Source organism: Mandrillus leucophaeus, unplaced genomic scaffold (assembly GCF_000951045.1).
Source record: "Mandrillus leucophaeus isolate KB7577 unplaced genomic scaffold, Mleu.le_1.0 Scaffold279, whole genome shotgun sequence".
Classification (NCBI taxonomy): Eukaryota; Metazoa; Chordata; class Mammalia; order Primates; family Cercopithecidae; genus Mandrillus; species Mandrillus leucophaeus.
In genome coordinates this window covers 1,792,915-1,818,110 of record NW_012102909.1, presented here as the reverse complement: position 1 = coordinate 1,818,110, position 25,196 = coordinate 1,792,915, and the positions used below count along the sequence as shown (strand labels likewise).

The window sequence follows — 25,196 nt, the reverse complement described above, 5'->3', positions numbered from 1 at the left end:
TTCTTTGATTTATTTTTGTTCTAATTATGTGGTTTCTCTTACTGTAGGCAACTTCAGTTCATTTATGCAGAAGGAAATATTTGAGCAGCCAGAGTCTGTCGTGAACACAATGAGAGGAAGAGTCAACTTTGATGACTATACTGGTAGTTACATATGAATTATTTTATTATTTCAGTGTCTCTTGTAGGAGGTGCCATTAACAACCTGAAAGTTCATTGCCCTTAATAGCCTTGTAGAACAGCTACAGCTGTCAGCTGTCAGTGGAGCCCAGCCATCTTGGAGAAAGTTCTTTAGTGTATTATTCTACCTATATGAGATATCTAGAATAGTCAGATTCACAGAAACAGAAAGTAGATTAATGGTTACCAGGGGCTGTGGGAGGGGAAATGGGGAGTTATTATTTAAAGGGTACAGAGTTTCAGTTGTGGGATGATGAAATTACAGAGATGGATTGTAGTGATGGTTGCACAATAATGTGAATGTGCTTAATGCCACTGAATTGTACATTTAAAAATAGTTAAAACGGTAAATTTTATGTATAGATCACCCATTGTGTACCAGGGAGTGTCCTAGGTGCTGTGAATTCTAAGAAGAATGAGACCTGGTCTCGTTGCTGGGCAGCTTACATGTATCTGCCTAGCCTAGGTTTTCTTTCTGAGTGTACAAGTAAGTAAAAGTGTGAACTTCCCCAGAGGTCTTTCAGGTATTTGCCTGATGCCTTTGGATATCCTGTACCCTCCTGCATTTTTAAGGTAAAGGTGAGAGTACGACACTGTTTTTTGTTTTTTGTTTTTTTTTTTTTAGGACGGAGTTTCGCTATTGTTGCCCAGGCTGGAGTGCAGTGGTGCCATCTCGGCTTACCACAGCTGTCGCCTCCTGGGTTCAAGTGATTCTCCTGCCCTAGCCTCCCGATTAGCTGGGATTACAGGCATCTACCACCAGAGGAATTGTATCTGCCCCTGTAGACAGAGAGGATTGTTGAAGATGGTTGAGCTGGAGGAACTGGGAGAACAGCAGTAAATTCTTTTATGGTGCTTATGGAAATGAGGCCAGGGAAAAGATTTATAAGGGAAGAAAATGAGAAAATGAGACAAACTTTGGGAAGTTCATGGTTTTAAAAAGTGCTTTTGGCTGGGTACAGTGGCTCATACCTGTACTGGGCACCCAAAGCAGGAGGATTGCTTGAGCTCAGGAGTTCTAGACCAGCCTGACCTCGTTTTTACTAAAAATTTTTTTTAAAATTAGATGGGTGTGGTGGTGGGTGCCTGTAGCCCTGGCTACTAAAGAGCCTGAGGTGGGAGGATTGCTTGAGCCCTGTAGATCGAGGCTGCAGTGAGCTCTGACTCCAGCACTGCACTGCAGCCTGGTTGAAATACCTGTCTCAAAAATAAATAAATAAATAAATAGTACTTATATCTGTATTATGTACATAAAAGTTCTATAATAAAACAGGATAGCTGTCATCTTTTTTGTTGTTAGGATGAGGAGATTGAGGCTTTCAGTTTGCCAAAGGTCACGTTGTTAGTCGTTTATTGAACCAAACTAGTTCCCATGTATACATTGTTCTAAGTGCTCTCCATCCCCTCCCCTGTCCATCAGGCATTCTTTCTTTTGCCTGTAGTGATGGCCTACCTCATCTCAACAGGGATCAGGCTTTTCTCAAAAGCATCAAATTTAGAGCTTTGGGCAGCTCCTTTCAGAACTATCCGAACTCTCCTTAGCCACCAGAAATTTCTAGGACTAAGATGAAGGAAACACTGTGGCCAGCTAACCTCACTGGCTTACATCCATGTCATTCTTTGTCATCATCTGCAGTACAGGTCTTTCTGGTAGTTGGTCTGCCTTTTTTTTTTTTTCTTTGCTTTTATGTTGAGTCTTTGCCTTTGCATGACCCTAATCCAGCCCTTTACTGTTGTGTCCTTTCTTCCCAGACATTTGTAATTAATGCCAAGGTCTGTGGAAAACACTGTAGGCAGAGGTATGCAAACAGGCTTGGTCTAGTGCAGGAACAGCAAGAAAAGGCCAGTCTGACTGGTGTGGCCTGAGTGAGAGGGGATGTGCTAGGATATTAGGTCAGAGTAAGCGGGAGACAGGTCGTATGGGACTTGAAGGCCAAAGTAAGTAGTTCGGATTTGATTATAAATTATTTGGGAAGCTAGTGACACTTTTTATTTTGTTTGGTTTTGTTTCCTACTTGCTAATTTTTTAAAATAGAGAAACATACCTTCTTTCATTATTGAAATTCAAAAAGGAGAACATATAATTATTCAAAAGATAAAAAGTAAAACACGTACCTTGGTTTTATAGTATAACTAACTAAGATAAAAAAGAAGATGGGCTAGCTGGGCGCGGTGGCTGACACCTGTAATCCCAGCACTTTGGGAGGCCAAGGTAGGGGGATCACGAGGTCAGGAGTCCGAGACCAGCCTACCCAACATGGTGAAACCCTCTCTACTAAAAATAGAAAAAAATTAGCCGGACATGGTGGCTCGGGCCTGTAGTCCCAGCTACTAAGGAGGCAGAGGCTGGAGAATCGCTTGAACTTGGGAGGCGGAGGTTGCAGTGAGCCGATATTGCACCACTGCACTCCAGCCTGGGCTACAGAGCAAGACTCTGTCTCAAAAAAAAAAAAAAAAAAAAGAAGCTGGGGAGTTGAAGAGAGCAGGGGCAGAGTAGACAGACTGAAAATGGTTCAGAGAGAGCAGCAGGATGAGGCCCACGAGGAGGTACCTGTCATTCTCCTCAGCGAGATTTGAAACTGTTTGAGTCCAGAAGCTCTCAGTGCCTTGACCACTATATTTACTTGGTGGGTGCTTAGGGAATTTTAGTTGAGCAGTTGAATGAATGTTGAATGGGAATTTCTCACAGGTAGAAAACTAGCCTGTGTGGAAGGATTTCTGGACAAGACACATGGAGAACAACATATAAATAGCTATAGAAACTGAAAACGAAAAAGAGGACAGACTTCGTTGGAGGGTCTTTATGTTTTTAAAGGATCACTGTAAAAGATCCTTCTGGTAGCATATGGAGAGCAGACTCCAGGAGGTGGAGAACAGAAGAGAGAACTGGAGAATATTGCTGTTGTCCAGGGAGAGATGTTAGGTTTGAAGATAAATGTGGAGGGATTGGAACAATCAAGCATTTTGACTGAAGCATTAGGGGAATGGGGATGGCAAAGACTGAGAGAGAGTGGGTTTATGTTACTCTACAGGGCACCTTTCTGGGCACCAGAGGGGAAATAAACATAACTGAGATAATGTTTTACCCAGACAGGTTTATTGAGACATGATTAGATATAATAAAATTCACCATTCCTAGTGTATAACTCTAAGTTTGACAAACCTTTGCGACATAGTCATAATCATAACCTCTACAAAGTCAAGATGTAGAACAGTTCTGTCACTCCGAAAATTTCCTTGCACCCTGTTGTTGTCAACCCCTCCTCCAGCTCCAGCCCTCAACATCTAATGGTCTGTTTTCTGTGTCCCTCTACTTTTGCCTTTAAGATAACTTTCAAAGAGAAGAATGTAAAAATGACTAACTAAGGTAGAATGTAATAAATACTGTAATTGTGTGGGGATGTAGAGAGGTGAGTAAGGTCAGTTACAAGTTTGGGGGGCCAGTTAAGTTGTGACTTATTTAATTTACTTTTCAAAATTACAGAGAACTATGCTTTCCAAGAGGAATATTAATTGTTTAAAACAGCCGTATTCTTTATCATATTGGCAGTGGATACTCATAAAATGCGATTGCCTAGTTCACATGGTTCTTTGCTGAATAATTATATACACAAACTTTTATTTCAGTGAATTTGGGTGGTTTGAAGGATCACATAAAGGAGATCCAGAGATGCCGGCGTTTGATTCTTATTGCTTGTGGCACAAGTTACCATGCTGGTGTAGCTGTAAGTGCTTTTTAAAATTTTAATTATGTTGAATATTAGAGAATATCTATAGACCAAGTAGTAGCTCTAATAACGTACTATGTAAAACTATCTTTTGTTAATGTGTTATCTTTTCACTTTTGTGATAAAAACAGAAGGTAAGGGGAGAAATTTACCAGCTGCTTGGAATTATTTATCAATGGAAGATCTGTAGAAAAGGTCCCTAGATATACAGATAGACCTTCTGCAACAGACTTCATGAAAGGCCAAGACGGGAAAAGTTTTCTGTGCTGTCCTAGACTTGTAGCCTAGGGAGCTTGCCTACATGTATAAGAGCAGTCATTGGGTTTTGCTTAGCGTTATTCACTTGCCCTAGACAGATGTCCTGTATCATGTGTGAACCTCAATGCAGTTTTACTTTGTGGGCACGTTACTGCAAAGAAAGGTAGTCTGTCTTTTTTTTTTTAATTCAGATTTTATTCTTTAAATTGTTAGAAGCTGAAATTCAGTATCAAAAACGTGTATTGTCAGTGCAGAAGCATAGGTGTATGAGGGTCTTTTATTCTAATAAAAGACCAATATTTCCACATATAGTTTCCTTAGAGAGAGAGAGTTTACGTGCTGTTGATGTCAACTCTTATAAACAGAAGACCTTTACATTCAATTTCTGCTTTTAGGATTGATTTCCAAAGTTCATGACATAATTTTTTTATTTGCTGAGTCATAAATATTTATTAGGAGCCATTTATTTAAACAGTGAGTGAAACTATCTGGTCACTTGCCCTTGCATCTCAACAAGCTTTGCTCTTTTCAAAGATTACACCGTATACCTCCTCCCCTCCTCCCCCAAAATTATATGGTCCTAAACAGAAAGTCTATGTAATATTGAAGGGTAGAGGTCTGAAAAAGTGATTGTTTTGTCCGGGTGCAGTGGCTCACACCTATGATCCCAGTGCTTTGGGAGGGCAAAGTGGGAGGATCACTTGACACCAGGAGTTTGAGCCTGGGCAACATAGCGAGACCCTGTCTCTACCAAAAAAAAAAAAAAAAATGACCGGGGTGTGGTGGCAACTCCCTGTACTCTTAGCTACTTGGGAGGCTGAGGCAGGAGGATCACTTGAGTCGAGAAGGTGAGGCTGTGAGCCTAGATTGCACTGCTGCACTCCAACCTGGGGGACAAAACCAGGCCCTGTCTCAAAAAAACAAAAAAGTATTTTGAACATGGGAAGAAGAAAGAGGTAAACACGTTAGTGGTGGCTTAGATCTATTACTGAATGAGCCCTCTATTCAGAAATAGCAAATTTAATTAAATGCTTCGTCTAATGCTAAGATAATTTTGGGGCAGCAATTATATGCTCTGTTAGCATTCTCTAAGATTTTTTGTTGTTTTGTGGATACCAAGACTACTATAGTTAACAAACATTAGAAATCCCCCTGTGGTTTATCAGACAAAATAGTACCATTTATTTTATCCTGTTTTATATTTTTGTTGTTGTTTCATGACATATTTGCATGTTTTTTTTTAGTATCTCTCTATGTCCTGAATAATAACTGACTACACTCTAATCATTCTTAACTCATTTATGCCAGAGGTTGCAAAATTTGTTTGTGAGGAATCAGACTTTGGCGATGACCTTGAGCAGTAGGATATAAATAACTCCCACAAGCTTAGTGTTCCAATGATGGAACACTAGGCATAAATGATTTAAGTATAGCCTACTTAGTATGCTTTTCAAAATTTTAATTTTCTCTAGGTTTTGTAGTTGCATTCAGTGGAATTTATAGCATTAAGTTACTCTATTGTGATGGAAGTATGTCATTTTGTGTATTTATAAAAAATTGTTTGCAGCTGGGTGCAGTGTCGTGTGCCTATAGTTCCAGCTACTTGGAAGCTGAGGCAGGAGGATCACTTGAGACCAGGAATTCGAGGCCACAGTGCCCTATAATTATGCCTCTGAATAGCTACTACACTCCAGCCTGAGCAACAAACCAAGACCCCATCTTTAGCCAAAAAAAAAAAAAGTTGCCCCAACTAAAAGAGTAAATTATTAATTAGCACAGATAAGTCTTGAGATTACTTTTTTGAGGTTTATTACTTTTAAATATCTGGTAAGCCTCTAGATTTCTTTCTTTCTCTCTTCTTTCCCCATCTTTTTATTTTGAAGAATATGATTCCAATGTAACATTTATATTATAAACTGGGTGAAAAGGTTTGGTTTACATTTATTTGTAGGAAAACATTTAGCATTTTAGTGTCAGTAACTTAATAATGTATAATAAATAAAATATATTAATGGAAAAGAATAATAAAAGGAGCATTTTATCTTCAATGACTTTCTTTACATGATGTTGTAATATTGTTAAAAAATGCCAAATCAAAGGTATTTAATATTTTTGTGGGAACCAAATAAAACGATTCTGCTCAAATTTGTGGGCAAGCGCAAGTTAAAGGGCTATGAAATAATGGCACCTTTAAGTTCTTTATTGCTGAGAAGGAGGAAAGCTGAGATGGGTGAGAGATGGGCAGGACCACTTGCGTGAAGAGGCTGGTGAAAGGCTGTCAGGATAGGTGAGCTCCAGAGTTAGAATTAAAGCAACACTAAATGTATACATTGGTTGAGCTTAAAGTTTTTGCTGCCTAAAAGTTAATTTTTCTGTTGTTTTTGATTTTCTGATGTTTACTGTAAAAATAATTAGAATGGAAATTTACTGAAATGAAGGTTAAGCTACCTTTCGCACAGAGGCATACTGCTCCCTGCTTCATTCCCTCTGCCCCATCCCACAAAGGTTGAAAATAGCCTTCTTAAACAAGATTTCTAAAATATATTGACTTCTTTCGGGAAATGGTCCTATTTATGAATACATTGTATTTTTAAAGTGTTAAATTTTTCTCTCTATATTTGTACGTCTGTTATCTGATTTGAAAACCCTCACTGACATGGGTATTACATGAATTTTCATTTTAAAGATTAGGAATTGGGTAGTTAGAGATAACATACAAGTTAACTCAGAACCATGCCCTTTCCACTTCTCAAAATGTTTTATATGTATGGGTATGTTTCTTTATACGAATGTACGTGGCCAGAAGCGGTGGCTGACGCCTGTAATCCCAGCAGTTTGGGAGGCCGAGGTGGGCAGATCTTGAGGTCAGGAGATCGAGACCATCCTGGCCAACAAGGTGAAAACCCCATCTCTACTAAGCTGGGTGTGGTGGCATACGCCTGTAGTCCCAGCTACTCAGGAGGCTGAGGCAGGAGAATTGCTTGAACGCAGGAGGCTGAGGTTGCAGTGAGCTGAGACTCCGTCAAAAAAAAAAAAAAGAATGTATACATAGTTGTTTAAAGAGACTGATAGTAAAATGTTAGCTGTGCTTATCTCAAGTGGTAGGATTTTGATTTTTTTAAAAATTTTAATCTAGGTTGTTTTTATTTTCTAACATGTCATTTTTGTAATCAGAAAAAGCAAAAACTATACACTGAATCCAAAGAAGTCCAATGAAAGAGTATTTGAAGGAAAGTTCTGTGACCAAGTCATCTTTTCTCTGCAGACACGTCAAGTTCTTGAGGAGCTGACTGAGTTGCCTGTGATGGTGGAACTAGCAAGTGACTTCCTGGACAGAAACACACCAGTCTTTAGAGATGATGTTTGCTTTTTCCTTAGTCAATCAGGTGTGTTAATTTTAAAGACTTAAAGGGAAGGAAAGTGATTCTTTCTCATAATTCTAGCATATCTTGGCAAAAGCTGATATTTAAAGATAAACTGGCATTGCAGATGACTTGATGAACACAGATTTGTTTTAATATTACATAATTCTTTATGAATTAGTAAAAATGAATACCTTTTATGTTCAAAGAGCTGGATTTTCAGTGACAGAAGGAAGAGAGATCCTGACAAGCCCATATTACTTAAAGTTTTATAAATTTATTGAATGGATGTTTTTGTATTTTGTTTAAAACAAGTAATATTGTTGAAAGTGTGGTCAATTTGTTTTTGCTGCTAAGAAACAGCATATGCTAAAACTGTTCTGTATGTGTTATGCTTGTCCTACTTTTTACACAGGTGAGACAGCAGATACCTTGATGGGTCTTCGGTACTGTAAGGAGAGAGGAGCTTTAACTGTGGGGATCACAAACACAGTTGGCAGCTCTATATCACGGGAGACAGATTGTGGAGTTCACATTAATGCTGGTCCTGAGGTTGGTGTGGCCAGTACAAAGGTAAATTCTTGACTCATTTCTCTGATGATTATTTAATCATAGTGTCAGTGAAGCAGACTAGTCTATAGACTATGCTGTATCTTATTTTTTTAGCAGTTACAGAACTCACACATTTTACTAATCATTGTAAATACTGTAGGACTTAAGGGTCAGTTAGATAAAAGACTTGTCATTCTCTCCCTCCTCCTAATCTTAGAGTTTAAAAGGGACTTATATATATAAAATGTAAGTCCATTTTGAAAAGGTCTCTGCTGGCTACCCTTGTCTATCACTTACTGCCCTCCCGCTAGGCACAGTAGGATACATAACAAGTATATAACATCCTCCTCTTTTATGAAGTATAGTCTGGAATTCAAAAAGTAACAAATTAGAAACATCCACTTGAACCATTTTTGGAATTTTTATTTATCTATTTATGGTTTCTAATAAATAATGTAAAAATGTACATGCTACCTCTGAAAATTTGTAAGGAGGAATACACCTTTGGTATACAATTTGGCAAGTTCCGGGCACGGTGGCTCACGCCTGTAATCCCAGCACTTTGGGAGGCTGAGCTGGGCAGATCACTTGAGCTCAGGAGTTCAAGACGAGCCTGGCCAACATGGTGAATCCCCGTCTCTACTAAAAATACAAAAATTAGCCAGATGTGGTAGTACGCGCCTGTAATCCCAGCATACCCGGGAGGCTGAGGCAGGATGAAATCACTTGAACCTGGGAGGTGGAGGTTGCAGTGAGCTGAGATCATGCCACTGTACTGCAGCCTGGGTGACAGAGCGAGAGTCCATCTAAAAAAAAAAAAAAAAAATTTTAAATTTGGCAATTAAAAAAATTTTTTAATGAGTATCGTATGACAGTATCTGTTTCTCTTTAGATATTGCTCTGGGGAGGTTTAAAGGTGCTGTCTTGTTTTTTGAAGGCCTAGTAAGACTACTTTGCTCTTTGGAATTGGAATATGCATAAATTTAGGAGGCTAATAAAAATAGGAAATCTTAGAAAGTTTTATAAATACAAGAGATGTTATCCTTCCACAGGTGTTTTTTGGGGTTTTAGGTTTGTTTGTTATTTAGAGACAGGGTCTTGTTTTGTCACCCAGGCTGGGGCTGGAGTGCAGTGACAGGAATCACAGCTCCCTGCAGCCTCAAATTCATGGGCTCAAGTGATCTCTGCCTCAGCCTCCTGAGTGGCTGGAACTACAGATGCACCACCATGTGTGGCTAGTTTTTTTGTGTTTGTTTTTTTTTTTAAACCGGGTCTTGCTATGTTGCCCAATGTGTTACTTTTTACGATTTCACATTTTTGTTTTCTCAGTATTTTTCTGCTTAAGTTTGATATTTGTTGCTGATTATCTAATAAGATGTTGGGGTATTGGTGGATTTGAGTTTAATTAAAGAATTGTGGAAGACAATGTTAATGTGTGCATAACTGCATTTGAGTTTTTCCCTCAAAGATTCTCAGAGAATTTTTAGTAGAAAGTTTGTGATTCTTACATAAAAATTCTTCTTTTTTTTTCCTTTTTTTTTTTTTGGAGATGGAGTCTCACTCTGTTGGCTAGGCTGGAGTGCAGTGGTGCGATCTCAGCTCACTGCAACCCCCACCTCCTAGGTTCAAGCGATTCTCCTGCCTCAGCCTCCCAGGTAGCTGGGATTATAGGCACCTGCTACTACGCCTGGCTAATTTTTGTATTTTAAGTAGAGATAGGGTTTCACTATGTTGGCCAGGCTTGTCTCGAACTCCTGACCTCAAGTGCTCTGCCTACCTCGACCTCCCAAAGTGCTGGAATTACAGGCATGAGCCACTGTACCTGGCCTTTTTTTTTCTTTGAAACAGAGTCTCTCCTCTCTGTCATCCAGGGTAGATAGAGTGCAGTGGTTCAATCATGGCTTACTGCAGCCTGGGCCTTCCCAGGCTCAGGCAATCCTCCCACCTCAGCCTCCTGAGTAGCTGGAACTACAGGTACAGGCCACCACCCATGCCTGGCTAATTTTTGTATTTTTCTGTAGAGACGGAATTTTACCATGTTGCCCAGGCCAGTCTCTAACTGTTGGGTTCAAATGATCTGCCTGCCTTTGCCTCCCAAAGTGCTGGTGTTATAGGCATAAAAACTCTTGAGTGAGATTTTTATTTCATGGGTATTTTGATATTGCTAACACTGTAATTTACAGAGTACTGAAACTTGAATTTTCTCCATATGGTAATTAAAACGTGTTACATGTTTGTACTTGGGTTTCCATCCTGTTGCTGAATAAATGACCAGCCACCTTTAGTAGCACTTAACGATTTGATTAGGGGATTGGAATCCCAGAGCCTGTTTGTTTATAACAGATTGTGAAACAAGGGCTACAACGTGGTGTATGTGGGATATGGGATTGTTTGATTGGATGGATGTCATTGACTTAATCTTTTCTGGAATTGTGAGCTACCAGGGGAAATATATATATTTTATATTTCTCATTCCTTTGTTTATGAGACACCTGTTATCCTGGCACTTTGGGTGGCTGAAGTGGGAGGATCACTTGAGGCCAAGAGTTCAAGACCAGCCTGGGCAACATAGTGAGACCTCATCTCTATAAAAAATTCAAAAATTAGCAGGGCATAGTGGTGCATGCCTGTAGTCCCAGCTATTCAGGAGGCTGAGGCAGGAGGATCCCTTGAGCCCAGGAGTTTGAGGCTGCAGTGAGCCATGAGCACACTACTACACTCTAGCTTGGATGACAGAGTGAGACCCTATCTTAAAAAATAATAATAATACATTAGCATTGGTATATCCACCATCTAGCTTCTACCATAGCATATTCACCAATTTTAAGTGTACAGTTTTAGTGAATTCATTTGGCTGTGCAACTGTTATCACAATCCAGTTTTAGAATATTTCCTAGATGAAATTAAATATTGATGTCATTTTTTTTTGAAACAGAGTTTCACTCTTTTTGCCCAGGCTGGAGTGCAATGGCATGGTCTTGGCTTACTGCAACCTCTGCCTCCCGGGTTCAAGCGATTCTCCTGCCTCAGCCTCCTGAGTAGCTGGGATTACAGGTACCCGCCACCACACCCAGCTAATTTTTGTATTTTTAGTAGAGACTGGGTGTCACCATGTTGGCCAGTCTGGTCTCAAACTCCTGACCTCATGTGATCCGCCCATCTCTGCCTCCCAAAGTGCTGGGATTACAGGCTTGAGCCACCGCGCCCGGCCCTCCTTTGTGTTTCTTTATAGTCAGTCCTCACGCCTACCCTCCAGCCTCATACTCAGGAACTACTGTTTTCTCTTGCTGTATTGTGGCATTTTCCAGAAAATTCTTGTAAATGGAGTTGTATAACACGTCTTGTATGTCTAGCTTCTTTCTTTTAGCCCGAAGTTTGTTTTTTAAATAAAACCGGTTAAATTTAGCAGTGAGGTATTGTATACCAACTTTAGTAACGCTAATGTTAATGAGTTCTGATGACCCTCTGCTGCTGGACCAGCTGAGCCTGAAGTTTTTGAGATTTGTTCGTGTTGTTATTTGTGTCAGTCGTTCTTTCTTTCTGCAAGTGTTTTTTAAAAATATCTTTTTATTTTAAAATAACTATATAGGAAGTTGCAAAGATAGTATGGAGAAGTCTTATGTACTTTTCACCCATTACCCCCAGTGGTTACCACATGTAATAAGAAAAATTAGCGTTTTTTTAGTACAGACTTTAATTTTTTTCAAAAATGACTCTTAAAAAATTTAGTAAGTATGGCAATTTAGTATTACTTTCATTTTTCTTGGGTTCTAAAGTAATTTTATTCAACTGTCTTAGACATTTTGGGCTTAGTTACTTACAATAAATTTTGGGTTATTTAGTCACAGACCATTCCAGATGGCAAATAAAAGTTTTTATGTTAATGGATGTTGAAAGAAGTTGATTATTATTACTATGATTATTATTATTATTTTGAGATGGAGTTTTGCTCTTGAGTGACTGGAGTGCAGTGGTGTGATCTCTGCTCACTGTAACTTCTGCCCTCCGGTTTCAAGCGATTCTCCTGCCTCAGCCTCTTGAGTAGCTGGGATTACAGGTACCCGCCACCACACCCAGCTAATTTTTGTATTTTTAGTAGAGACTGGGTGTCACCATGTTGGCCAGTCTGGTCTCAAACTCCTGACCTCATGATCCACCCACCTTGGCCTCCCAAAGTGCTGGGATTACAGGCGTGAGCCACCGCGCCTGGCCAAATAGTTGATTGTTGATCCTAATCCCTGGGCCCAGTGATGGAGCTAGTAGAAGAATTCTGTGATTATAAATTCTCAACTTTGCCTGAAAAGCTGTCAGGATTAGAGGGATCTTACTGAGTTTCTCATAGTGTCAGACCATAGATAATTTGATACCTCTGGAGGAATTGATGGGTATAAATGGTAGGTTCAGCAGTTTTTATATGTTATTGCAGGTGTTTAGAATTTCACCAAAGTGCTGACTTTTGTTGATTAAAAAAAATAAAAATGTAACTTTGTTTTTGGCTGACAAAAAGAAAAACCAAGTTTAACATTTCCGAGTCAGGATTTTCTTGGTAAACTCTTTGAAACCTCAGTAGATTCTAAATGTAGGGTATAGCTTATTTTTCCTCATAGTTGGTTTCCTGGTATGTATTGATGAAATTAAAAATATGAAATTGAAATTAGAAATTAAACTGTAATAGTAATGCAATGGAAAAACATGGATTAAAGTTGCTCTGTTTAATATTTGTACTTAAAAACTAGTGTTCAGATGGTTTCAGTTCAAACAAATAAACAATAGTTTGTAGAATAACATTTTTAGTTATGGGCTACAGGAACTGGAATACTCATTATCTGATCAGTTTGGATTGGAAACAGTTTAAGTATCCCAGGGGTCCAAGATACCTCTGACCTGGTAGTATATTTTGTGATTAGTTGATTTATTGAAAAGTAAACCACAGTAGGAAGAAGTAGACTGGAAGAGACTGGAATTTAGAATATAGATGTGCTCATTAGTCTTGGAGGTGGAGGACTTCAAATTCACTTTAGTGTTATGGGAAAAGATTCGAATCTGCTGGTAGAATATAATAGGTGTACGGGGGGAGGCAGTTGTGGAGGACCATGTGAGCAGCTGGAGGCTGGTAAGTCCAGCAAGAGGAAACAGGGAGTCTCATTTAACTATTGGGATGATAGGGAGTTACCAGACTGTGATTTTATTATAGAGGGAGTCTCATTATCCACATCATGCCAGGAAATCACTAATGGACTAATCCCTTATCAAGAGAAGAGTAATGGAAATTCAGCATATAATCCATGTGCATGTGCGCGCGCACACACACACACACACCCCCCTTAGAATAAATTTCCTAAAGCTAAAATTAAAACACTGTAACTGATAACGGCACAATAACCTACTGTTTTAATAAAAGAGATGTAAGTAAAAGCCTCAAATATCTGAAACATAAAAATGTTTTTCTTAATAACTATTGGATTAAAAAAAAATCAGAACTACCATTAAGAAAAACTTACTAGAGGCCGGGCGTGGTGGCTCACGCTTGTAATCCCAGCACTTTGGGAGGCCAAGGTGGACGGATCACTTGAGGACAGGAGTTCAGGACCAGCCTGGCCAACATAGTGAAACCCTGTCTCTACTAAAAAAATACAAGAAAATTAGCTGGGCATCATGGTGGGTGCCTGTGATCCCAGCTACTTGGGATGGCTGAGGCAGGAGAATCACTTGAACCCAGGAGACTGAGGTTGCAGTGAACCAAGATCACACCATTGCAATCCAGCCTGGGCAATAAGAGCACAACTGTGTCCCCCCCCGCCCACAAAAAAAGACTTACTAGAAAAAAGTAAACAATGAATAATAGAGGTAAAAATTTAGAGTGTGTGGCCAAAGTGATAAATAGAGGTAAATTGCATTAAATTCCTAGCACAAATTGAAGAAAATACTATATTTTTAAATGGAAAGATTGTTTTGTAAAGAAATGACATATCTCAGGATAGAATTAGTGTTCCTTCAACTTGCACTAAAATTAATTTCAAACAGACTAAAAAAATAAAAAGGAACAATGAAAACAACAGAGGTAAGAACATTTAATAATACTTAGCTTATGTTAGGATATGGAAGGATTATCTGAGTCTCAAAATTATGTCAACACCAATATAAAAGGTCAGTCCATGATGAGAAAAAATATTTGAGACGTAACAATAACTACCTTCTTAAAACCAATTTGAAAAAAACTCAAGTTGAAAAACAGGTGAAGAACAACAAAGTCATTGTCAAAAGAGAAAATATAAATGGTCAACAAACATGAAAAAAGAGCTTAGTTTTAGGATTCAAGATAGGTATGTTAAAATAGTAGTAAAGGTTCATTGTCCAGCAGTCAAAATGGTAAAAGTTTACTAAAGAGATAACTCTCAATATTTCACAGTACTTGACAAACCAGGCGCATCTCACATTCACATAAAGTTAGTAAGAATGAAAATAGTCTTGGCAGTAGGATTGTGAGTTTTAAAATATGTACAATTCTGTATCCTAAGAAAATAATTGTCTTTTAGTTCAAGCTGTCATCAGTAAAATTTATAGTACATTTTGAGCCTGTATATCCAGGTATTATACAGAACTGAATGTGTTACATTTGTCTCATTTAGTTGTCATGATAATCTTATAAGTGTCAGGTGCATTTAACAGATGGGGTATCTGAGGCCTAAAGAGATGAAAACTGATCAAGGTTATAATATAACTTGACAGTTCAGTTTTGGGAATACACTTGTACTATTATTTACGAGTGAAAACAAGTTATAAAATTGTACCTGCTGATAATTAATTTTCTTAACTGTGTAAAGAAAAAGAAAAACAGTAAAAACTTTAAGGCAATATTCACAAGTGTTAATAGCATATTATTAATGTAATTATTTATATTAACAGATGAGATTAAAGATTATTATTTGTTTACTTTTCTACAATTGTACTTTCTTTCTTTTTTTTTTTTTAATGCCAAACTTAAAAAATAAAACTGGGAGTGAGGAACAGCCAATAGGCAAAGGTGAAAATCAAAAAGCAATTAAAAAAAAAAAAAATCCAACAATACCAGTGCAAGTACTCCAAGGAGAGTTTATCAAGCACTTGCATTTTGACTTACACCAAAAACTAAATTTGGTTAGGCACATGCTGATTTACTCAACTTTTCCTTCCTTTCTTAGGGATATTAGGAATTTTATAAGCATTCAGTGAATTTATAAGGTGTTTGGCTTTTGTATCTAAGAAATAAAGGTTAAATCATTTGTTCAAAATTCAGAAAAGGAGAATAGTGATTTCCTAAGTACTGATTCAGTTCACTGTTACTAAGGTAGTTATATTTATTTATTTATTTCATTTTTGTTTTTTGGAGACAGGGCCTTCCTCTGTCCCAGGCTGCAATGCCGTGGTGCGATCCTGGCTCACTGCAACCTCTGCCTCCTGGGCTCAAGTGATCCTCCTGAGTAGCTGGGACCACAGGTGTGCACCACCACACCCAGCTAATTTTTTTATTTTTTTTAGAGACAGGGTTTTGCTATGTTGCCCAGGCTGGTCTTGAACTCCTAAGCTCAAGCGATCCACCCACCCAACCTTCCAAAGTGCTAAGATTATAGGCGTGAGCCACTGTGCTTGGCCCTAACGTAGTTTTAAAAGATAGAGAATGTATACCGTAAAACCAATGGGAATTTTATTTTCAGCTTTTTAAAATTAAAAGTTCTAAATTCTTAAGATACGGCTGCAACTAATTGTCTTGCTTTTTTGTGATGTTTCAGGCTTATACCAGCCAGTTTGTATCCCTTGTGATGTTCGCCCTTATGATGTGTGATGATCGGATCTCCATGCAAGAAAGACGCAAAGAGATCATGCTTGGATTGAAACGGCTGCCTGGTACAAAGATACTCATATGTTATACTTTTGTTGTCCTAAGGGAGTGGGTGATAGATAAAATTCTCTTCTTATCCTTGAAGCAAGTCAATAAGATCTTTCTACTTTTGCTCCGATGTATTAAAAAAAACCCATACTGATTGATAGCACAGAGGAATAGAAACAGTGGTCTTTTGTTGGTTGCTACCAATGTATTGTTATTTTATTTGTTTGGTTTACTGTCCTTTTTTTGCTAATATTACTTCTTAGATTTGATTAAGGAAGTACTGAGCATGGATGATGAAATTCAGAAACTAGCAACAGAACTTTATCATCAGAAGTCAGTTCTGATAATGGGACGAGGCTATCATTATGCTACTTGTCTTGAAGGGGCACTGGTAAGTTTTCTCAGTTCTAATTAATATCAGTCCATTGACCTGCAGACCTGACACATAGTCATACTTTTACATTAAATGAATGAAATAGGTAGAACTTTTAAAAGTGCTTCTATATTTATGCATTGTGGTCTGTTTACTTTGAGAAAGTGCAACAGAGAACTCTATTCAGAAGTGAAAATCAAAAAGAGTACATTTTAGCATGATAAACTTGGATTTAGCAAGTAACTTGGGTTAATTTGTTCAAATATGAATAAAGATTAAATTCTCTAGATAAGAAATTTAATTGAGGTCAGGCTGGGCACAGTGGCTCACGTCTATAGTCCCAGCACTTTGGGAGGACGTGGCAGGTAGATCACTTGAAGTCAGAAGTTCGAGACCAGCCTGGCCAACATGGTGAAACCCCATCTCTAGTAATAATACAAAAACATTAGCTGGATGTGGTAGCACATGCCTGTAATCCCAGCTACTTGGGCCCCTGAGGCGGGAAGATCACTTGAACCTAGGAGGTGGAGGTTGCAGTGAGCTGAGATCACACCACTGTACTCCAGCCTGGGCGATAGAACAAGACTCTGTCTTTTAAAAAAAAAAAAAAGTTACCCAGAAATATGAATATGTTCGTGATAATCTAAAATCTTTAAGAACTCCTTGTGGAGCTTTAAAACTTGGAATTACTTGTTGATAATATGGAAATAGCGATCTATTAACTTGTTAGATATATTTATAGATCAGTGGTCCTTTAATACTTTCGGATAAATAGACGGTGACTTGACATATCGGATGCTTTGTGTAATATTTACTTAAACATGGATTTTTGAAAAGTGGACTGAAGACAAATCTGGTTCTTTCCTATTAGAAAATCAAAGAAATTACTTACATGCACTCTGAAGGCATCCTTGCTGGTGAACTGAAACATGGCCCCCTGGCTTTGGTGGATAAATTGATGCCTGTGATCATGATCATCATGAGAGATCACACTTACGCCAAGTGTCAGAATGCTCTTCAGCAAGTGGTTGCTCGGCAGGTAAGTCGGGGGACTGTGAGAACACTTTGGGGATCAAAGAGGGGAGTTACGCTAGCTTATTTGAATGACTTACAAATCATGTTTACACGTGTTAACTCATTTACTTTGGAATACAGCCTTTGAGGTTTACTTGTGAGGAATCAGATACTTAGAGTTTTTTTTTTTTTGAGATAGAGTCTTGCTGTGTCACCCAGCCTGGAGTGCAGTGGCACAATCTTGGCCCGCTGCAATGTCTGCCTCCTGGGTTCAGGCAATTCTCCTGCCTCAGCCTCCCGAGTAGCTAGGATTACAGGTGCACTCCAGTACGCCTGGCTAATTCTGTGTTTTTGGTAGAGATGGGGTTTCATGTTGGCCAGGCTGGTGTTGAACTCCTGACTTCAAGTGATCCACCTGCCTCAGCCCCCCGAAGTGCTGGGATTGCAGGCGTGAACCACCACTCCTGACCCAGATACTTAGAGTTTTGAGAAGACCAATGTCGTAGATCTCGTATTGAGCAGAACCAAGACCAGAACTGAGGTCTTGGTCTCCACATCCTGTCTTCTTTCAGTTAACATATGCAGCTCCTTTTTAATTTAATACTTTAAAAACATTTAAAAATGTATTTTAAAATATTTTAAAATATATATTTCAGCTGAGTGCAGCTGCACATGACTGTAGTCCCAGCTACTCTGGGGACTGAGGCAGGAGGATCACTTGAGTCCAGGAGTGAGACCCTGTCTCTAAAAAAAATAAATAAAATAAATTTAAAAAAAATACACGTGATATATTTCAGGGGAAATCTAACATCTAGGTTTTATTTTAATATTATATAATGGAGTTTTCTTCACATCAGTTGGCTTTATATATAAATTCCAAAAGATTATTCCCTAAGCACAATGTGGTGGTAATGAACTTGAGCTTTGAAGTTAGGCAAACCTGCAATCAAGTACTAAGCCTGATATTTCTTAGTTGCATGAGTTTAAACAAATTACTGGATCCCATAAAGCTTCTGTTTCCCTGACTATAGGTAATAACATTCAGATTTATTACATAGGAATTTAAAGAAGTCTGTCAGTGAGGCTTCATGTGGATTATGCAGTGCAGTTTTTGCACATTCATAAGCTATAGCCCTGCCTTTGCCTACCAATGATGTTGTCTATGTGTGTGATTTTCTTTCCTAGGGGCGGCCTGTGGTAATTTGTGATAAGGAGGATACTGAGACCATTAAGAACACAAAAAGAACGATCAAGGTGCCCCACTCGGTGGACTGCTTGCAGGGCATTCTCAGCGTGATCCCTTTACAGTTGCTGGCTTTCCACCTTGCTGTGCTGAGAGGCTATGATGTAAGTCATCTACCACTGCAGAAATCTTGGGATGGTTTTTTACCTGGATACATTCTGATTTTTTTCTCCTAGATTTTTAACAATAGTGTTTGAGAAGTATCTGTTACCTGTTATATTTTCATGGCCCAATTTGTAGGTTACATCACAACATCTTCTTACCCATAGAACTTGAAGGAACTTGGGGTTCAGCTCCAAGATTGTGACTCACCTTGGGTAGTCGCCACCTGTTTTCTTAATATAACCCCATGCCTCTTAATAGGGCAGCTGTTGGCATTTGGCAAGACTGTTCTTTTTTGTTTGGAACTGTCCCACACATTGAAGACTTTTTAAGCGTTCCTGGTTTCTCAGACATTGTGGCAACCAAAACATTGTGCTTTTGTTTTTACTGACCCCTATGAGGGCTACTACTTCTGTAGAGGACCACAGTAGCTCTTTCTTTGTGAACTGGCAGCTTTAGCATGCTTTTTCCTTACCAATTTCAGTTTTTTTCAGGACACATTATGTGATAATATTTTCTAATCTAATTCTTTGTAGTCTGTAATAAAGATGGTTAATGATCGTATTGTTTTCTGTTTTTATAAACAAAAATAATTTGCTTATAGCAACCTCCCTTCCCTAGTCTGCATAATCTCTCAAATCTTGCTTTTTTTTTATTTTTGCAGGTTGATTTCCCACGGAATCTTGCCAAATCTGTGACTGTAGAGTGAAGAATATCTGTACAAAATGTACGAAACTGTACGATTAAGCAACACAAGACACCTTTTGTATTTAAAATCTTGATTTAAAATATCACTCCTTAAAGCCTTTTTTAGTAAATCATTATTTATATATCAGTTATAATTATTCCAGTCAATATGTGATTTTTGTGAAGTTACCTCTTATATTTTCCAGTAATTTGTGGAGGACTTTGAATGATGGAATCTATTGGAATCTGTATCAGAAAGATTTTAGCTATTATTTTCTTTAAAGAATGCTGGGTGTTGCATTTCTGGACCCTCCACTTCAATGTGAGAAGACAGTATGTTTCTAAAAATTTGTGCTTGTTTCACTATACTTCATTCAGACCAGTGAAAGAGTAGTGCATTTAACTGGAGTATCTAAAGCCAGTGGCATTGTATGCTCATAGTTGGACAGTTAGGGAAGGTTTTGCCAAGTTATATAAAGAGAAGATGTGATTTATTTTGAAATTTGTTTCTGTTTTGTTTTTAAATCAAACTGTAAAACTTAAAACTGAAAAATTTTCTTGGTAGGATTTATATCTAAGTTTGGTTAGCCTTAGTTTCTCAAACTTGTTGTCTATTACCTGTAGGTGGAAGAAATTTAGGAAGCAAAGTATTATAGTAGTGCATTGGTGGGTCTCCAATTCTTAACATATTTGCACAATTTTGTAGCACAAACTTTAAATTTGAGCTGCTTTCGACAACTGACAATATGATTTTAAATTTGAAGATGGGATGTGTACATGTTGGGTATCTTACTTCTTTGTGTTTTCATCTCCTAAAAATGGTTTTTATTTCCTTGTATCTGTAGTCTTTTATTTTTTAAATGACTGCTAAATGACATATTTTATCTTGTTCTTTAAAATCACAACACAGAGCTGCTATTAAATTAATACTGATATATTCAGTATTCTCTTCAACTTTGTCACAAGGAAGAATTTCCTATAGTTAATTTTAACTTTCCTTCACTGCATTGTTGCGTAAAACTAGTCCCTTAGTGCCAGTTTGGAAGTTATTTGTGATTGTTTGGAAGATTTGCAGGTCGTTGACCTCATCATTTCCAGTGTATGTGGTAGGCTAAGCTCAGAAAAAGGTATGTATGCTTTACACTGATAGCCACCAAATTTAGTATTACATTCTAGGTATTTTTCTCTCTGTATTTTCCATGCTCTACCCCTGAAATATATTTAGGAATAAAGAAGATATAAATAAAGTGATACTGGGGTATGTTCAGCTTATAGGTGTCAGAAATGGAAGTTGACAATTTGGATTAAAATATTTAAAGTAGAATATTATTATTTGATATCCCCAAAATTGTGAGTAATGATTTCTTCATGGAGCTTTTCTGGCCAGGTCTTCGGGGCTATAGGAGTGTGTGTCTGTTTTTGGTGAAGTCCTTCTTTTTCAAAAGTTTTTACTTTTAAATTGTGAAGGTAAGCTATTTAGCACAATTATTTAAGTAAGCTAAGTCTTTTCCTTCCTTTCTTTTCTCATTTGAACTTCTTGGTGAGGGTAAGATTTTCTAATAGTTATTGTTGTTGCTAGAGAATCATAGAATTCTGCTTGTGTATTAGGGTTAGAGAAAGATTTGTTATATTTTGAGGTAATTTGGAAGGACTTTCATACATGGTGACTAGAAACCTGATCTTTTTAAGAATAAAATAGGGTCACTATTTACATTATATATATATAGCTATTATAGCTATATTAATCTACTTTAATTGTTTCTAAGATTATTTTGTATAAGTCAGCTAGTATGTGTATAGTATCATTTCTTATTTACAAACATGATTCATGTGGGTTTGTAGCATTTCTTACTAGTTTAAAGTTTGATTCAGCATTCTAAGTTAAAACTAATGTGTGAAATCAATCATTAGCGTGCATAATCTCTGTGCCCCTCTCTGTGTGTCTTTCTATAAAGCACATGTGTACACACACACACACACACATACTGAAAGCTAGGGTAAGTTCTAAACTGAATATCGAAAACCAAAATTAAGAACAAAGAAGTGATATTTTCCAAACAAACATGGATTCTCTGCCGGGTGCAGTGGCTCAGCCTGTAATACCAGTCTCCACTTTGGGAGGCCGAGGTGGGAGGATTGCTTGAGCTCAAGAGTTTGAGAATAGCCTGGGCAACATAGTGAGACCTGGTCTCTACAAAAATATTTTTGGCCGGACGCTGTGGCTCACGCCTGTAATCCCAATACTTTGGGAGGCCGAGGCAGACAGATCACGAGGTCAAGAGAGCGAGACCATCCCGGCCAACATGGTGAAACCCCGTCTTTACTAAAAATACAAAAATTAGCTGGGCGTGGTGGCACGCGCCTGTAGTCCCAGCTACTTGGGAGACTGAGGCAGGAGAATCGTTTGAACCCAGGAGACGGAGGTCGCAGTGAGGTAGGATCGCGCCACTGCACTCCAGCCTGGCAACAGAGCAAGACTGTCTCAAAAAAAAAAAAAAAAATTTTTTTTTTTAAAAAATTGACTTGGCATGGTGGCTTGCGCCTGTAGTCTCAGCAACTTGGGAGGCTTAAGTAGGAGGATCACTTGAGCCTGGGAGTTTGAGGCTACTGTGAGCTGTGATTGTGCCACTGTGCTTCAGCTTGAGTGACAGAGTGAGACCCTCCTGACTCAAAACAAAAAACATGGTTTCTCCTTCTCTCCTGTCTTCTTACTCTCTATCCCATTTGAGTAGTGATTTTTAAATGCTTTTATAAGTTCTTAACATAAAAGAGACATTGTAATGAGGCACACTACTAAAGTGACCATGCCCAGTTAAAACCAGTGTAATATAGGATAAGAAAATCTGATTTTTCAAAAAAGATACTCTACATAAAGAATCCTTCATATAAAAAGTTCTTTTTTGTACTACATTTAAAGTTTTAATTCACTCATGTATAACTGAGAATTCCTTACCCTCTGAGCTCTTTTTAGGCCGGGAGGCATGTCTGTCATCTAGCATGTGGCCCAGTAAATAATTATTACATTGGAATCAGTTTTTCAATCTTTTTAAAAAAAATTCTATGCCATAAGAATAAAAGATAAAGAAAAATTAATGTTAACTGTTTTTAGCTTATAATAACTATGTCAACAAGTGTTTATTAATACCTATTATGAGAAAAGTCACTGTGGTAGGCATTGAAAATTACATCATCTTTAAAGCAGTGTTTGTCTCCAGGTGGACTCATCACTAGCAAAGTCTAGGTTCATTGGAAGGCATAGGGTGAGAGAATGGGAAGATGGAGTGGAGGTGGGTTGTTAAAGTGCTGTGAGTGAGTGATTTTGTCTGCTTGAATAATGGTCCATGTTTGGGGGCATATTGTGTTTCGTAAGAAGTGAAAGGTATTTGCAAAGTAAGCTACAAATGACCCATAAATCTGTAAACAACAGTCCTTAATATGCAAAGATGAAAAACAAGCATTACTGCTACCCAAAGAGAACTGGTGCTTGGTGATGTGCGGATGGGGCTGTTGGTTAAGAGAGCTATTACAGGTTTTCTCTCTTAGATTTCATAGGAGGTAGTTTCTGCGGTGAGATTGTTTTATCTTTTTGAATACAGATCTCTTGTTCTGAGTTAGTTCTGAGGATGGGAGGAAAGGAGTTTTTTTTGTTTTTGTTTTTGTTTTGCTTGTTTGTTTTGTTTTGTTTTTGGCTCCTTAGTAATACTCCTCTGACATCTATTTCTATTCTTCTTCAAAGAAAGGAAACCAACTGAAATGTTTGCTTTAACAAACATTTTAAGAAGGTCTTTGGGTTTTTTTCTCCCTTTTAAAAAAATTAGGATATACCATAGCAACAAAAGAACTAATGTAAACTATTGTATGCTACAACTTGTGATTTTTTTCTAAAGAAGCACAATGTCATTGAAAGTATTACTGAAAAGGATCATAGTCACATTGAATTTGTGAAGGCCAAAGAAATTGAAGGGAATGATATTTTCATTTTATGATATTCCCATATTTAGTAAATTTTGTGTACAAGAATACCAGGCAGAGTGTTTTACCCATGGAAACAGGTTTCAGATTGCTTTGTTTTTACTGTTAGAGTCTCAAGTTTAGAAATGTTAACACTTAAATCAGTTTTTTCTCACTATACTTAAAGATTGTTAATATTTTGGTATCTTCCTAGCTTGATGAATTTAAACATATCTTCAGATCTGTGACAGTGACAACAAGTAGGACTGATAATATTAGCTTCAAACCGATAATATCCAGGGTTAAAATAAAAATCATAGTGAAAGCACGATTGTAAAATTATGCCATACTAACTTTTAAGTCTGTAATAGCTTGATATCAAAATGTTATGTTGTATACCATAAATAATGGCTAGCGAGAACATCTTTGGAAATTCTCAAATTACCTTTCTTACTACACTGTTTTCAGAATGAATGTAGAAATGATCCTGTTAGCTTTTCAAATGTTCTGTGGTTGAATATGTTTTTGCTTAAATAAAGCTTTTGGTATTTGTTTAAATTACACTTCTTGAGAGGTGGAAATTTTAGACTTATCTTTGCTTTGTTTCAGTTTTGTGTTTTTTGAAATGAATGTTTAGTTTACTGAGCCAGTTGGTCATTTCTTCTTCATGTCTTGTTAACTCCAGTGAGTAAGCCTGAACTGTGCATAAATTACCAAAAACTTACTTAGAATTTCATTTTGAAGCAATTTGCTAATATTTGAAGCATATACACATTTGTAGTTATGTTAAAAATTGTACTAAGAATGTAGTCAATGTCTATTTTAGTTGTAAACATTTCTCATGTCAAAACTTTATTCATTACTGTTGATTTTAAGAGTAAGAAATCACTGCCTAAGTATTACCAGAAGCCACATGTCTCTACCCCAACCTCCCAGTTTGGGAAAGAATCGTTAGATAAAACAAGGGCTCTGCCTTTTCTGATACCACACTCCACAGATATTTTCTCACATCTTTTTAAACATTTTGCAATAACATGTTGTTTATAGGAAGCTTACAGGGTATGCAATGATTAAAATTTTTAAGTGAATTGATAGTTGCAAAAGAGGAATAATATATTTAAGGTCAGTGAGTAGCAAGACAATCTAAAGTTTCTGTAATATCTAGCAGTCTGTTCATTATAGAGCAAAGATTCCCTTACAGAATCCTTTTATGAACAGCAGGCTAGAGTCTATCCCTAGTGGTTATAGTACTTGCTATGTTTTTCAGGAGACAGTTATGCCAGGGTGATTTGAATGGATAGATGTGCTGTTTTGCCTGCTTGTAGAATTCAGCCCAGTCTTTGGTCTCTCTCTGTCTCCCTCCAGGTTCACGTGAGTCTTCTGTCTCAACCTCCAGAGTAGCTGGGACTGCAGGCGCATGCCACCGTGCCCAGCTAATTTTTGTACTTTTAGTAGAGATGGGGTTTCACCATATTGGCCAGGCTGGTCTCGAACTCCTGACCTCAAGTGATCTGCCCTCCTCAGCCTCCCAAAGTGCTGGGATTACAGGCGTGAGCCACCGCGTCCTGCCCAGATATATCAAATTTGACAAGTATTATATACTCTTTGGATCTTTAGGAATTAATTTTTGCCTCTGGCACTCAGCTTTGTGTATTTTGAAATGGAGATAAGTATAGGGAGGTCATGGAAGGAAAATTGCCAGAATTCCCAAACCATGTAACACTCATTGAGAATTCCAGATCCATTATATCTAAAGGGCAAGTGAAGGAAACAGTATTGTGAACTGGGTATAACTCCTTGATTCTTACCTAGTACATTCTTAATTTGTGAGACCCAAAGGTTGATAAATAATAATTTAAGATTGTACAGTACTCTAAACA

At 37.8% G+C, this 25,196-nt stretch overlaps 1 protein-coding gene across 2 annotated transcripts in view; it reads left to right on the top strand.

Annotated features, from left to right (window-relative positions):
- GFPT1 (glutamine--fructose-6-phosphate transaminase 1) overlaps window positions 1–23,903 on the top strand; it is a 66,737-nt gene extending 42,834 nt beyond the window's left edge. For both annotated transcript variants that reach the window (XM_011985005.1, XM_011985004.1), the window contains 9 exons: window positions 48–143; window positions 3,807–3,904; window positions 7,431–7,551; window positions 7,943–8,100; window positions 15,849–15,963; window positions 16,210–16,337; window positions 17,191–17,358; window positions 18,519–18,680; window positions 19,343–23,903. In XM_011985005.1, coding sequence (XP_011840395.1) covers window positions 48–143; window positions 3,807–3,904; window positions 7,431–7,551; window positions 7,943–8,100; window positions 15,849–15,963; window positions 16,210–16,337; window positions 17,191–17,358; window positions 18,519–18,680; window positions 19,343–19,387 — 1,091 coding nt within the window. In that variant the 3' untranslated portion in view covers window positions 19,388–23,903. The remainder of the gene's footprint in view (window positions 1–47; window positions 144–3,806; window positions 3,905–7,430; window positions 7,552–7,942; window positions 8,101–15,848; window positions 15,964–16,209; window positions 16,338–17,190; window positions 17,359–18,518; window positions 18,681–19,342) is intronic.
- Window positions 23,904–25,196: the final 1,293 nt, after the last annotated feature.